This window comes from Mustela nivalis (genome assembly GCF_964662115.1).
Source record: "Mustela nivalis genome assembly, chromosome: 4".
Classification (NCBI taxonomy): domain Eukaryota; kingdom Metazoa; phylum Chordata; class Mammalia; order Carnivora; family Mustelidae; genus Mustela; species Mustela nivalis.
Window position 1 is genome coordinate 46,528,243 of NC_139023.1, and position 16,126 is coordinate 46,544,368.

General features: G+C 44.6%; 1 protein-coding gene across 1 annotated transcript; it reads left to right on the forward strand.

The window, feature by feature from the left end:
- The first annotated feature begins 1,674 nt into the window (after positions 1-1,674).
- CCKAR (cholecystokinin A receptor) lies at positions 1,675-13,491 on the forward strand. Its single transcript, XM_082728412.1, has 5 exons — positions 1,675-2,178; positions 2,917-3,168; positions 6,088-6,349; positions 8,286-8,413; positions 10,046-13,491. Exons 1-5 carry the CDS (start codon positions 2,067-2,069, stop codon positions 10,576-10,578), a joined length of 1,287 nt encoding a protein of 428 aa, XP_082584538.1. The 5' UTR covers positions 1,675-2,066; the 3' UTR covers positions 10,579-13,491.
- The last annotated feature ends 2,635 nt before the right edge of the window (positions 13,492-16,126 follow it).

Here is a 16,126-nt window from a genome sequence, read left to right on the forward strand (position 1 = left end):
TGAACCTTCATGCCTTCCAGGACCAGGACTGGGCAGCACTGGGTCCCCTCCTAGTGAGCAGGGTCCACATCGGTCTGCACGTTGGAAAGATTCAGCTGACAGGACACGTGGCAGGAAGGAGGAGCAGAGGGGAGGGTTCTGGCAACAAATGGGCTACATGCTCCTAGGATAACAAGGAAGGTTCCAAGCTGCAGGAAGTAAAGGAAGGATGGGTATTCCAGGTCCCCTAGGGGGTATCCAGCACTGGTTCTCACCAGCAAATCACCAAGCCACTCTGAGTCTCAGTTTCCTCCTGCATAGGAGGAAATTAATAAGTATAATTTGTTGTTGTTGTTTTTTAAGATTTTGAGATTTTATTTATTAGGACTCCTTGGTGGCTCAATCAGTTGGGTATCTGCCTTCAGCTCTGGTCATGATCCCAGGGTCCTGGGATCAAGTCCTGCCTTGGGCGTCTTGCCAGTGAGAAGCCTACTTCTCCCTCTGCCCACAGCTCCCCCTGCTTACGGATGCACTCGCTCTCTCTCTCTCTCTCTCTCTCTGACAGATAAATAAGTAAATAAGTAAAAAATTCGTCAGAGAGAGAGAGCATACAGGCAGGCAGAGGGAGAGGGAGATTTATTTGTCACTCTGGGTGCTACTCTATCTTCCCAGCCCACATCCTCAGCCTCCACAGCAAAAATGCCAGTTAGTTCATCTGCATTCAGCAAAGATGCAATGCGTAGCTCTGTCAACTGAGAGAGCTGTCAGTACACAGGGTTCCCAGAGATATCTAGCAAATGGACCCAATATTAGCCCTGTCATATGGGGACACTGAGGGACTTTGGAGGGCGACAGAGCTACACAGAAAACTCAGACCCCCAGGCCAGTCTTCTTCTCTCATCTCACCTCTCACTGTTTGCCCCTCACTCACTCCTACTGTTACCTGTTCCCCAAAGGGGTCAAGCTCATTCTCAATACCTCAGGGCCTTTGCACTTGCTACGTCTGCTGCCAAAAACACCATTCTTCCTGCCTGAAAGAAGCTTTCCCAAGATCTTCCCTAGGTTTCCTCCTCCTTGTCTTCCAAGTCTCAGATCATGGTCCTCTCCCTCAGAAGGCCTTTCTTGACCACCTCACCTAAATTAGTGACCCCAATCCATTCCTCTCCATTGCATCATCTGGCTTGCTTTTCTTCATGGTGCTCAACACTATCTGAAAGGATCTTGCTTATTATTCGCTTTTGTGTTTAGAGAACGCCTGACAAATGGTTGACTCTCAATGAATATGTGCTGAATGAATGGACAAATGAATAAATGAATGAATGGAAGATCTGAACAACTTTTCTTATAATAAGCATCTGGAACCCCATATCCGAAAGCACCCCCTCTCCTTTCAGTTAACAAGGGCAGAGACCACGAGAAATAACACTGTGGTTGGTAACAACTTAACAACCAGCGGGCAGTTATATCTACACACATTGCTGGGCACGGTTCCAAAGCTAAAAAGGCACTAATTGCTTTTATATAAGGAGGTAGAAACGCAGTCCCTCCATGCCCTTCAGTCCTGATGGTGTGCATTATCGTATCTGTTACCGTGTTGATTGTTCCTGTGTCACACAGCCAGTTTGGGCTTTATTCTGCACATGTCTGGGTTGGTGACAGGTTCCTATACAGAGGAGAGAGGTACTGGGAAAGCGTGTATGTTTGTGTCTGTGCATATGTATCCGTGTGTGCTCAAGTGTGTATAAGAGCAGTGACACTCTGGGAAGGGTTAACTCGCAGTCAAGCTCTCTGTGCTCAGGGCCCTAAGACTGGCCCAGGAATGGGAGGGGTGGGCTCGGAAGGTGGAGCAGGCTGGCTTGCCTGAGCTGCCTTTTCCAAGACAGGAGAGCAAGCGCTTGCCTGGCTGGACTGAGCGTGGTGAACTCGCGTCGCCTTTAGGAATGGCTGCAAAAGCCCACACCTGGAACTCCCTCCCTTCCTGCCCCCCCACGGCAGGTTGCATTCGGGAGGCTCTCCAGTCATTAGAGGAATGAGCCGAGGGTGAGCAATTCACCAGCTCGCCAGCACTTCGAGAACAGCAGGCAAGGATGGATGTGGTCGACAGCCTTCTTGTGAATGGAAGCAACATCACTCCTCCCTGTGAGCTGGGAATCGAAAATGAGACACTTTTCTGCTTGGATCAGCCCCATCCTTCTAAAGGTAGGTGCCAGACACTGTTATTTTAATTCAGGAAATGATTAAGGTGCGGGAGAAATCAACAAAGATGGGGCTGATAGAGAAAATTATAACAAAGTCCTCTTGAGACCAGGCTGGATAAAGTCATACGTTCATAAGTTTGGATAACAGATCAAAAAGCAGAACTGAGTCAAATATCCTAATTGTTCCCCGCAGGAGAGTTGAGATGGAGGTAGAGGGCATGGGGAAGGGGGGGAGCAAAAGCCAAGGGAGGAGGAGCTGAAGTGTCATAAGAAGGGGGTACAAGTGTCAAAGCTGGAACTTACCAGCGTCACAGAAAAGGTGCTGTCACAATCTAGCTGTCACCTTTTCTTGGGGGATATCCAGCGTGAAAAAGTGATTAAAGTGAAATCAAGCTTAGCAGCTGGGAAAAGAAAGCAACCAGTAGTCACTGGAGAAGCTTTGTTCTTAAGAAAAAGTGCTTCCCTGAGCGAATCTTTAACAAACCAACCTCTCTGAAGCAACGGGATCACTCCGTACGCTCCTCGGTTTGTTTCTGCAAAATATTGGTGACAGAGGAATAGTCAGGTTCAGTGATGTAGACCCTTGCAAAAACAAAAACAAAAACAAAAAACAAAAAACAAAAAACACCACCAACAAAAATAACCTGCAGGAAATCACCGTTCATTTTGTGCGCTGAGGTTTTCACATTCTGCTCCCATAACCTCCATCCCTCTGTCTCGTTCCCGTTACTCTTTGCAGAGTGGCAGCCAGCCGTGCAGATACTTCTGTACTCCTTGATATTCCTGCTCAGTGTCCTGGGGAATACGTTGGTCATTACGGTGCTGATTCGGAACAAGAGGATGAGAACGGTCACCAACATCTTTCTGCTCTCACTGGCGGTCAGCGACCTCATGCTCTGCCTCTTCTGCATGCCATTCAACCTCATCCCCAACCTGCTCAAGGATTTCATCTTTGGGAGTGCTGTCTGCAAGACCACCACCTACTTCATGGGTGAGTTGCTCCTGGGGGCTGTTTCTGGAGCTCGCCCCAGACCTTCCCAACCCTCTGACAGCCTCAGCAGAGGTGTCCTGCTGAATGCAAAGCAAAACAAAACAAAACAAAACAAACATCTGGCTGTGTGGGGCTGTGTGGGACTGTGTGCAAGGATGCAGGTGCTGGCTTTAAGGTGGGTCGGTCCTCATGCGTCCCCAGAAGTCAGTCCCCAGTCGTCCATTTCAGAGGTCAGTTTCTCAGAGTGGAATAAGTTATTAATCAGCCATAGGAGAGGTTGGTTTTGCTGGATTCTGCTAGAAAGTAAGAAGGATTCAAGCGACCCTGTCCTTTCCTGGAAGCCATTGGTCATAGTTTGAGTTCTGCCCAAGCCAAGTCATGGCTTTTGGGGGTGATGGGGGTGGTGGAGGAAGGTTTTCTGTTGTTGCTCTTGCTCTCCTAGGGCTCAGGGGCTATGTGAAAACCAGCTTTGTCCTAGAGGACAATTCACTTCCCAGCCTGATCCCCAGGGGCTGGGACCCTCTTGGGCAGAGAGAGAGAGACAGAGAGAGAGAACATGCCCTCTGGCACTAAATAAGGAGCTGATTTTGCTCCCAGAGCCTGTGAGTCATTAAGCTCACCCTGGCTGGCTAAGACACGCAGTTCTCTGCTTCTGCCAATCAAAATGAGGATGATGATAAATAAAAATCACAAGAGCTGATATTTGTGATGCAGCAGATGTTGTACGAAGTGCTTTTACTCTCACCATCCCATCCCCCAACCCACCCTGCCCCCCCCCCAAAAAAAACTCAACAAGGAGCAAAGAGAGGCACAGAGAGGTTAACCAGGTGCCCTGGGACACACAGGTGCTAAGCCACAGAGCTGAGATTTGAACCTAGATCAGGAGCCACCACAGTGGCGGATGAGGACAGATGCTGCCCCAGTTTGCCAGCAGCTGGTGCTTTCCTGAAGCCAAGCAAAGACGTCTCTCTGCCCTCTTTGGCTGCCAGATTGCCCTGTGCTTTCTCCCTTCTGAGCACGAGCCTCAAGGAGGAGGGTTGTTTTTTGTTCTGACCCCGGCCTTACAACATGGTCAGAGCTGAGTTGGGCTGGGGCCATCCTCCATGACTGGAAAGCTTTCAAAGCCTTGATTTCTCCCAATCGAGGCAGCGGGATCCAGCTCTGACAACAATGATGGATTACTGATCCCTGTGCCACAGACAAACAACCAAGAGAATGTTCGTCCTCGTCGACGAATGAAAGGGATCATGCTTAAACAATGAAGCGGTAACAGTTACCGGCCTCTCCTTGCACTTTTGGCTTTCATTGCCCACCCATAGTATGATAATATTATTTAAGAATCTTAACTAGGGTCTGTGAAAGGAATCTTAAAATGAGGGCTGGTGTGATTGCACAACACTCTAAGTGTGCCAAAGGCCACAGTATTGCCTGCTTGAAAATGGTTAATGTTTGGTGATATTTCACCTCAAGAAAAAGAATAGTAAAAGCAAGAAAATTCTGAAGCTGTGTCCAATGCCGTAATGGTTTTGTTGGATTTCTAAATCCAGGGATTTTTATTCTTCCCTTGATTTGGGGTTCTTTTCAATACTATTGCTAACAGTTAAGACTCATTAAACTCCTTATAGCAGGCAAAAAAAGAAAAAGAAAAGAAGGAAGGAAGGGAGTCGGTGAGGGAGAAAGAGAGAGGGAGAAGGCTAGAAGGGAAGAAGGCAAAGAGGAAAAAATGAAAGAGTGCTTGCCTGATGGGGGTTTATAATAACAGTGAGCCCATTATACAGATTTGACTCCAGAGATGCTGGGGGTACACTCTGTAATCTCAGCGTGATCAGTTCCTTGGGGTAGAGTCCAGGAAAACACAGCCATCCTGTCTCAGAACATGAGTTTTCATTTAATGTTTTTTGGCTTGTAGATGCCTTCAAGTCTCTAAGGGATACTGTAGGTGTCTCCCCTCCTAGAAGAAGAACATTTTTATGCACAGTTTCAGAGAATTTATTTATATCCATTAAAGGCCCCAGACTAAGAGCTTCTTCTCCCCAACTTAGATTAATCCTAAGGTCTAAGAAATCATGCTAAAGATAATCAGATTAACTGACAGAATCCATGGGTGAATAGTTAGAGGGAATTCTAAGGTGGTAAGACATGGTAATAAGTATACACAAACAAAATACACAAATGAAAGAAAATTAAGCTTTTTGACTATGCCTAAGCACATCACTATAAATGAGCTGTTGTGATGTCTTTCTCACTGATGATGCATGCTCCTTATAGAAATACAGAAAACCAAGCAGAATAAGAAGTTCTAGTCCCCCCACCAAGAGCAACCTTTAGTTACGGCGTGGAACCCTCTCCCTTTATCCTTCCTTTACTGTGTGTTTTTTTTCAGTAGACTGCTTTTTCAAATTTATAATGGTTCATTCTTAAAACTGTCTGTACTAGAAACTCTGAGTTTTAATGCCTCCAGCTCAGACCCCTGTGACCTTTCAGGGTCACAGTCCTTAAGAATCTGGGCTATTAGGTCAATTTAACTCCAGGTTATGCTCAAAATGAGAGCTTCTCTCCAGGCGACTCAGAAACCTCTTGTGTAGGAGAGGAACGTATCTCCTCCCGTTGGTTATTAATTAATGAGCAACTTCAACCTGGGAAGGAGTTTGGTTGTAATCAAAGTTCAATAAACTTATCTAAAAACTGGCAATCAGATGTATTTGTAAGTACATTTCTTCAGTTGCCTTAAATCCTTTTTGAAATGAAGCTGGGAAAAAATCACTTAAAAAAAATAAATACAGGTACATGATATTTCTTTACCTTCTGAGTGTTGTCCCTTGATAGTGAACCTGTGCCGAGCAGATATGCTTAAGCTAACATGCAGATAAACTTGGGATTTCAGAGCCATCATAACCGACTTCTCTGTTCCTTTCCCAGGCACCTCTGTGAGCGTATCCACCTTTAATCTGGTTGCCATATCTCTGGAAAGATACGGTGCGATTTGCAAACCCTTACAGTCCCGGGTCTGGCAGACCAAATCCCATGCTTTGAAGGTGATCGCCACGACCTGGTGCCTCTCCTTTACCATTATGACTCCGTACCCAATTTATAGCAACCTGGTGCCTTTTACCAAAAATAACAACCAGACAGCGAATATGTGCCGCTTCCTACTGCCAAATGACGTCATGCAGCAGTCCTGGTAAGGCGGTGTGATGTTTATTTGTGTAATGCAACTTGCTATCATTTGCAGTGTTTGTAAAAATGGGAATATATTGTCCAGAGTGACTGGAGGAGGTCTGTGTCCAGGAGACACGGATTATGAGAAGGATTATGCTAACTTCTTTTTAGGATAACAGTGATAGCAAACACTTAAGTGCTCTGTTTCAAAGGTCATGTACATATGAATCCAATTAATTCCCTCAAAACCAGGCAGGGTAGGTACTGTTATTGTCCCCATTTTGCAGATGATGAAACATGGAGATGAAACACGGAGACATGGAGAGGTAAGATGAGTCGCTCCAAGTCACAAAACTAGAAGATACAGAGCCTCTCTTCTGACCCGCTATGCAGAATCCCTCTGGATGGTCTAGTGGGGAGGAGGGACTGAAGGGCTAGGATCTGAAGAGCTATGATTCTTCTAAGAACTGAAGATAAAGCAGAGAATGAGTCCCAAGTCCTGTGCATATGTGTGTGTGGTGTGTGTATGTGTGTGTGTGTGTGTGTGTGTGTGTGTGTGTGTTTAGACTACAGCTATGGTGCTGGCATAAAACACTTCACTAGAAATAAACAGGCGAGATTCTAAGACTTTCTTTGCTTACTAGCCGACTGACGATAGACAAGTTCAAGAGACATTACTGAGGTTCAGGTTCTTTATCTATGCAAGGATTTAATAATATAGTTTTTTTTTTTTTAATCTACCTCATTGGGTGGCTGTAAGATTCAAAGGAGAGCATGTGTATAAAAATGTCATTAAATATCTTTAAAAAATACAAACGCGGGGTATTATGTTTACTAATTTCAAGCATATTTTAGAATCAGGGAACTCGACATTCAAAAATGGCTCAAAATAGAGATAATTCCTTCTTTCTTTGCCTTCCTTTTTTTTTTTTTTTCATTTCAACCAAGTAACACCACACAAAGTTATGTTGTAAATGAGAGAAACATTTCCAAGACTTGAAAAGGAATCTTATCAAAACATGTCCAATTGAAATGAGAAATGGCCCAGCCACTGTGAGCCTCTAACTATTTTATGGCCTGATCCTGTAACCTTACACATGCCAGACTGCAAAAATGATTTAGGGGCCAGACTCATAAAGGAGTCTGTGGGGCTTCAGGAATCAAACGTGTTTAGAGAAAGCACAGCTCTGCCCCACCACGCCCTAGAAGGAGCCCTCCACTGTGCCCATGGGGGAGAAATAGCCAGAAAACCCTATTGTGCAAAACCTCAGAGGTCATCCATCATTCCTCCCTCTGCTTTGGATGGTTCTGTCGTTGTAAAGTCAACAAATAGTATATTGTAATGCTTAAGAGCACAGGTTCTAGAATTGTATTCCCTGGGTTCAAATCCCATCTTTGCCACTAGGTGTGTCTCTGGGTGAATGATTTAATCTCTGTAAATCTTAGTTTCCTCACATATAAAATAGGTATTATGATAGTACCTATCTCAAGGGTCCCTATGGGAGTTAAATCTAATGTTACATACATATATATGAGTTATTATTATATATATAATGCTTAGCCTAGTGGGTAGCACAGCAAGTCCTCGATGAATACAAGCTCTTATAAGTATTTATTTATGTTTTTGGTAAGCCTTACTGAGATTATTCACATACATTTTGTTGTTAATTTCTCATTGGTTTTACATGAAGGTTTGTTTCAAGCACAGAATCACACCAGCCTTTTCCAACTTAACTAGTTCTTCCTAAGAGACTTTATCTGAAGAGAGAGAAAGAGAGAGAAGTAAACAACTTCAAAAGACTGAACCTCCAGACATAGAATTTCCAAGGTTATGAAATATTAGTAATTAATGTGTTTGCTCAGACCAGTTAAAATGAAGATGAACCCTATTTATTCCACCCCATCTGAGTTTGAAATACTAGAGATGATGGTTATTGAATTTCTTTTCATTTTATTAGGCACACGTTCCTGTTACTCATCCTCTTTCTTATTCCTGGAATTGTGATGATGGTGGCGTACGGATTGATCTCTTTGGAACTTTACCAAGGAATAAAATTTGATGCTATCCAGAAGAAGTCTACTAGGGGTAACTATCTCTTTGCTGTATGTTTACGCCAAAATACCACAAAAGCTTGTTTCCTATAACTTAAATAGATACGCTCAGAATGTATGTTGAGGATATTTTAAAGTATCCTTAGGAGACTCTGTGTCATAAGGCACAGTCGCCAGACATAGTCTTCCTATTCCTTCATCTGTACAATGGAGAAATTGTTCCTCTCAAAACAGTACTGAATGGGACAAAATGACATAACCGACATATACCCAATTATTAGCTGAGGACCCTTGTGTCCCTTGCCGTCCGCTCTGTTGCATTCTAATGGACTCCTGTTTCCACAACCGAAGGGAATTGTAACTCTAATCCCCCAAACTCTCTCCTCCCTTTCTTTGTCACCGTGCAGTTACAAAGCCCAGCTTCTTCCCACTCATTATAACCCACAAACCACTGAAATTTAGCCCTTTGTTGATATAACTTTTTGCCTTTCTCACTCCATGCTTTCACTCAGCTCTTCTACCAGAATTTACGTGTCTTGAGAGCTTCTTTGGTTTTGGTTGATTTTTGATCATTATCCAGGTTTCCCAGTAAAAGCATTCTGGAAGCTTACCAATCAAGCAGGAACCTTTCCCCTGAGAATGTGGGGAAAGAAAGAGTGTGAAGATTCATTCTTTAGTCATTTTAATCCTTATAATTGATGTGCATAAAATATGTTTTTTTTAAATTTATTTATTTATTTTTATTTTTTGATGTTTTAATTTTTAATTTATTAATTTTTTATTTTTTATAAACATATATTTTTATCCCCAGGGGTACAGGTCTGTGAATCACCAGGTTTACACACTTCACAGCACTCACCAAAGCACATACCCTCCCCAATGTCCATAATCCCACCCTCTTCTCCCAAACCCCCTCCCCCCAGCAACCCTCAGTTTGTTTTGTGAGATTAAGAGTCACTTACGGTTTGTCTCCCTCCCAATCCCATCTTGTTTCTTTTATTCTTCTCCTACCCACTTAAAATATGTTTTTACTATATACTATGTATATGATAGATTATATATTATTGGGTTTTTTTTTTAAGATTTTACTTATTTATTTGGGAAAGAGAAAGCAAGGGGAGGGGTAGGAGAAGAGGGAGAGAATCTCAAGCAGACTCTGGTCTCAGTGCAGGGCCAAAGACCCAGAGATCAAGACCTGAGCAGAGGGCACCTGGGTGGCTCAGTGGGTTAAAGCCTCTGCCTTCGGCTCAGGTCATGATCTCAGGGTCCTGGGCTAGAGCCTTGCATCAGGCTCTCTGCTCAGCAGGGAGCCTGCTTCCTCCGCTCTCTCTCTCTGCCTGCCTCTCTGCCTACTTGTGATCTCTATCAAATAAATAAATAAATAAAATCTTTAAAGAAAAAAAAAAAAGATCTGAGCAGAAACCAAGAGTTGGAGGCTCAAGCGGCTGAGCCACCCAGGCGCCTCACATTACTTTACTAGTTTTAAGCAACTTTCCCTTTGAAGGAGAGGAGTACTGTAGATCTGTACCTAACGATAGCAGAACAGGCCCAAGGAAGCCTTCTCCCTGCTTCAGTTCCAGTTTCGTTTGATCCCCTTGATAGGGGGGGGGGGGGTCTGTCCCTCATGATCCGTCCCGACAATAAGCGATGTCACTTGCCGCTCTAGACAGGAAGCCGAGCACCGGCAGCAGCGGCAGGTATGAGGACAGCGATGGGTGTTACCTGCAGAAGGCCAAGCCCCGCAGGCAGCTGGAGCTCCAGCAGCTGTCCACACCCAGCAGCGGCAGGGTCAGCCGCATCAGGAGCAGCAGCTCCACGGCCAACCTGATGGCCAAGAAGCGGGTGATCCGCATGCTCATGGTCATCGTGGTCCTCTTCTTCCTGTGCTGGATGCCCATCTTCAGCGCCAACGCCTGGCGGGCCTATGACACGGCTTCGGCCGAGCGCCGCCTCTCGGGGACCCCCATTTCCTTCATCCTCCTGCTGTCCTACACCTCCTCCTGCGTCAACCCCATCATCTACTGCTTCATGAACAAACGGTTCCGCCTCGGCTTCATGGCCACCTTCCCCTGCTGCCCCAACCCCGGTCCCCCAGGAGCGAGGGGAGAGGTGGGAGAGGAGGAGGAAGGCAGGACCGTGGGGGCCTCTCTGTCCCGGTATTCCTACAGCCACAGGAGCGCCTCGGCGCCGCCCCCCTGAGCCGGACCCGCCTCCCGCGCCACAGGAAGGAGTGGGCAGCGGTGGGGAGACGAGGAGGAAGATTCCATTACCAGTGGGAACTGTTCATGGTCTGCTTTTCATCCTTCATCCTGGTTCCAGGGGGACGCCGGCAGAGTAGGGCTGTCACTTCGTTTCTGGGCAGTTCAAGGCAGGAAATGCTTAGTTAACACCCACCATCAGAAACATCTCAACAGGCCAGTCACAGGAGTCCAACAGGGCCCACACTACAAAAGGCAATGCCAAACACATGGTCCAGATGGAGATGTGGACCCTACTTAAGCTTTAGAAGTTTCTAGAACACCCAAGGTGGGCTCACACTCCCCCTAGTGACACCGCTCTATGCTCTACTTCATCTGCGGATGAAGAAGTGTGGAGCCTTGCTTTGCCCCTGGAGTGAGTCTATCATGTATATACTGTAACCACCCCTCTCATCATGACCACAAAAAGGCAACATGAACCAAATCCTCTTCTGGCCATTTTTCTGAAGCAAGACAACAGTCTGACTTTTTCTTTTGAGGTTGGTGAAGGCCATTATGGTGTCATCAAAACAGCATAAGGAATGTTGTTTTGATGAATTGGGAATTTATGTTTCTAAAAAGAAAACAGATGTGTGGCAAATAGCTGAGTGGAATGTTGTCTTCCCATAGTGAACATTAAGAGCCAGTAGGCATACAGAATTTTTTTCTACTTTAATGACCTATATCGCTTAACTCCACCTTTATATGGCAATATGGAACACCATGGCCTCTTTGCCTCAATTTCTCATACTCATCTGGCACTGCCTCTTTCCCAGAAAGACTCCAGGTACAAAGGAAAGTTGTAACCTCTGTGTACCTGTCCAAGGGTGGAAACAGAAACATGTGTGGCCAGTCCCAGAAGAAAAACTGACATACTTGGATTCCATTCACAAATAGCTTTGAAGGTCAAAGTTGTCTGTCCCGTTAAATTCAATCTGTGTATTTGTCAGTAATTGTATTAATTTTATGTATATGTATAAACCAAACATGTAAGTATGTTCTTTACGTATAAATATATTCTTCAGTGTGTTTAAAAAAGGAAAAACAGTGAATGGGCGTTGGAATTCGGTAATTGTTATTTTATATTCCTTCACAACAGCTAGATTTCCATGTGAAATTTTCCTTACAAAATTAAGGTTGAAATATCTCTTCTCCAATTTAGAAATTTCAATTAAAATAAGACAGGAGCTATAAATTTAGATAGTAGGAAGTGCATTTCTAGAATAGGATTTATCAATGTGCTCTGCCAGCACTTTTGTCTTTTTCTTTCTTTTTTTCAGGACAACATTGTCTTGACCACTTAAATACTTTAACACAGGCATTTTTGACACAAACAAGTGCGCATGTTAGTGTAGGAATGAAAAAGGAAAGAAGGAGAGAAGGGAGGAAGAGAGAGAGGGAGGAAGGGAGGAAGTTCATAGTGTCCATACCTCCAAGCAACTGACAAGTGAGCTTTTCTTTTCCTGGCTTTCATGCAACTATGACTATCCATTGTGCCAGGCCTGATATTCTTCAGGATGCACAAAGGTTGGTGATTTCAATCATGAAAAAAAAAAAAAAAAAAAAAAAAAACTGGTGTGGAAAGGAGAAAGGGGAAGACATTGGCAAGAGGGATCATGAATAGGGGAAGGGATGTTGTGTAACTTAATAAGATGTCAGCATCACCCTTTGATTTTTTGGGTGGGATGGCCATGTGCTAATAGACGAAAAATAATTGAGGACCTGACCATTAATTATAGGGGACTTTTCAAGCCAGGTGTTAGTTTTTCTATTTCTCAGGCTACAGTGTAATGTTAGCATTTCTAACCAGTCATCTCAATTATTTCAAGGTAAAAATTCAACTGATTAAAGCACATACTGCTAAATGATCAAAGGAATAAGACATGAAATTGTCTCCATTATTTAAGTAAATTCTACAAAATCTACAATTTTCCTTCCAGAAACAGAAGTCTTCCCCTTTGGCAGTGTTAACTTATACATAAAGATAAATTAGGCCCTCCCCCCATGACTGCGGGCTTCTGGAAGTTCCAAAGTTGTGTTAACCTTCACACAGGACTGCCAGATTTAGCAAATAACAATATGGGCTGCCCAGTTGAATTCTAATTCCAAATAAACAACAAATAACTTTTTTTTAGCAGGAGTATGCCCCATGCACTAACATATATCCTGTATTTTATCTGGCAACACTACTTTAAAATAATTTTAAAAGTACATAAAAATAGAAATAAGATTTCCTGGATACAGAACAATAATATACCTTCGTTCACTAAAATTCATTGCATGGTCTTTCCTATAATGGAAGCTCATTTTAGAAAGAAGAAAAAATGCTATTAACTTTCAGAATCTGAGTCTGGCCTTTGGGAATGGTACTATCAACAGACTGATTTTACTCAAGAAACATTTTTATTAATATAAAGCTATTCTAGTACTTTGTTGACTCAACCGCATTTATCTCATGCTGCAACGGATTACTAATTTGATTTTGAACTACAGGGGCCTATTACAGTGAAGAAAACTGATTCACCAAGTTCCTCATGTTTTCTAGTGTTTTCGGGTAGCTTCCACACATCACCAGTGCGGTCAATCACAAATGTGTCCTTGATGTTTACTTTACCCATGTGTCCCCGTGGCTTCCGGCCCGGTTACTGTGGTAATTTCGCAAGATAAACTGTGGTGGTGAATGAGCAATGCATGTATCCATATGTTGATCTCACATGTTTGCGTATGCTTAACATGTATCTCCTCCATTCAGTTAAAATGTAATCGTGAGGCATGTGACAATAGCTGTTGAACTGCCCGCCTCCACTGTAATTCCTCCCAGTGTTTTGCCCAGCACTCTGCATACTGAGAGTGCTCAATAAATGTTGTGACTGGTTTCTGCTCTGCTTCTTATGCTTTGGGGGGCACTCTTTCCATCTACAGCAGTGATTCTCAACAAGGGGGCACGTTCTTGGGGGAGTATCCAGAACTTCTAGAGGGCTTGTCCCAACACCCAGGAGCTGGCTTTGTGAGTACCTGCTGCCATCTCTCCCTTCCCTGTGCTCTCTTCCTGGGTGTGTGTGTGTGTGCACGAGTGCATGTGTGTGTATGTGTGTCTGGGTGTATGCTTGTGCAAATGGAGATGTTACTAATGGGAAGATGTTGTGTCTGTGAATTGTGCTAGACACAGATTTTTTTAAAAAAGGGCTGGGCAGGGGCACCTGGGTGGCTCAGTGGGTTAAGCCTCTGCCTTCAGCTCAGGTCATGAACTCAGGGTCCTGGGATCAAGACCCGCATCAGACTCCCTGCTCAGGGAGCCTATTTCCCCTTTTCTCTCTGCCTGCCTCTCTGCCTACCTCTGTGATCTCTCTTTGTCAAACAAATAAATAAAATCTTAAAAAAAAAAAAAAAGGAGGGGAGCTGGGCAAAGGACATCTAAAGTGGTCAAAAGTCATAGAAACAGAAAGTAGAAAGGTGGTTACCATGGGCTGGGGGAGCGAGCAAGGAGGGGGAGTTCGTGTTTAGTAAGTATGGAGTTTTTGTGTTGCAAGATGAAAAGTTCTAGAGATCTGTTGCACTACGATGTGAAAATACTTAACAGTCCTGAGCAGTACACTTAAAAATGGTTAAGATGGTAAATGTAACATTATTTGTTTTTTAGCTAAATAGAAAAGTGGGGGAGGGGTTGGTCTATCATATCCCCCGATTTTGCTCTTCTCCGCCCTCATTCTCTTTAAGGAGAACAGCAAAGAACATCACAACAATCCTAATCCATGCTGAAGTGCCGTGCAGACTCCTTAGGGCTGTAAATATTATTAAAGCCCACTTGGTGTCCTTAAGCTTTTCCTTCCTAGCCATTGTTCCCCTGTATGTCCTCTCTGACAGCATCTCTGCTCCATCCCTCTGCTTCCTCACGTGTACTCTCGATTCCAAATTTCCTAAACCAGCTCCCTCAGCAAAGGGCCAGCTGCATCTCACACAGCTTCTCTTAAAGCCCAGCCTGGGAGAAATCCTAGCTCTTTCTTGCCCAGGAAGAGAGTTCAGATGAGTACAAATTATCCAGCACCCATAGCACATACAGGTGCTCTTCGGGGTTTGGGGGATGAATGAATTAGTGAACGAACAAATATACTTGAATGGAGTTGTTCCTCAAGGCTAGTTCCCTCCTGGCCACTTGGGACTGGGGCGGCAGGGGGAGCTTCTTGCACCGAGTATACGGTGGTCTTGACAAGGGACAATGCTGATGGCAGCCACACTGTGTTTCTAGTCCTCCACGATGTGCATGAAATCCAGCTGATCCTGCATTCAGGTTCACTGACCATAAATGCCTCCTCTGTGGGCAAAGAAGATATACTCTGGACCACAAGTCCAGAATCCTGTGTCCCTATTATAGCCATCTTGCTTGCTCTGTGTGTGGCTCCAGAAAAGTCACACCACCTCTCTGGGTATCAGTTCCTTCATGTGCAAAATGGCAGGTTGTCGATCCCTGTCTGATACTGCGTGACTCTGTGGCTCGCAATTTGCTATGTCCTCTTCTTAGCCCACACCTGCCCTTTAATTTCATTCACTTCCCATTGACTGCAATTAGAGAAGCTCCATGACACCCAAGCACATGACCACCTCTGAGGAAGCCTTGACCTCTGGAACACCTCTGACGGAAGGCTGCCAGAGAAAGAAAGAACAGGGTCCACGGAGATATCTGCAAACCCTCAGCCCCTTCTAGGCCACAGCTGCCCACAGTTTCCCACATGTAGCTGTGGGCAGCTAGTCTTTGCAACATCAGCCCCGTTGCCATTGAAGTACAGGGATAAAAAACCACCCCTGATTCTTGGTTCTTTCCACAGTTTGGCAACTGTGGCCATTGCTGCTATGAACACTGGGATTCAGATGGCCCTTCTTTTCACTACATATGAATCTTTGGGGTAAATACTCAATAGTGCCCTTCAACAGATGAATGGATAAAGAAGATATGGGGTCCATATATACAATGGAGTATTATGCCTCCATCAGAAAGGATGAATACCCAACTTTTGTATCAACATGGACAGGACTGGGAGAGATTTTGCTGAGTGAAATAGGTCAAGCAGAGAGAGACAATTATCATATGGTTTCATTTACTTGTGGATCATAAGGAATAACACGGAGGACATGGGGAGAAGGAGAGAAGTGAGTTGGAGGAAATCAGAGGGGGAGACAAACCACGAGAGACTGTGGACTCTGAGAAACAAACTGAGGGTTTTGGAGGGGAGGGTGGTGGGAGGTTGGGTGAGCCTGGTGGTGGATATTATGGAGGGCACGTATTGCATGGAGCACTGGGTATGGTGCATAAACAATGAATTCTGGAACACTGAAAAAAAATTTAAAAAAAAAAAGCCACTCCTGGGGCATCTGGGTGGCTCAGTGGGTTGAGCCTCTGCCTTTGGCTCGGGTCATGATATCAGGGTCCTGGGGTTGAGCCCCACATCAGGCTCTCTGCTCAGTGGGGCACCTGCTTCCCCCTACCCCGCCGCCTGCCTCTCTACCTACTTGTG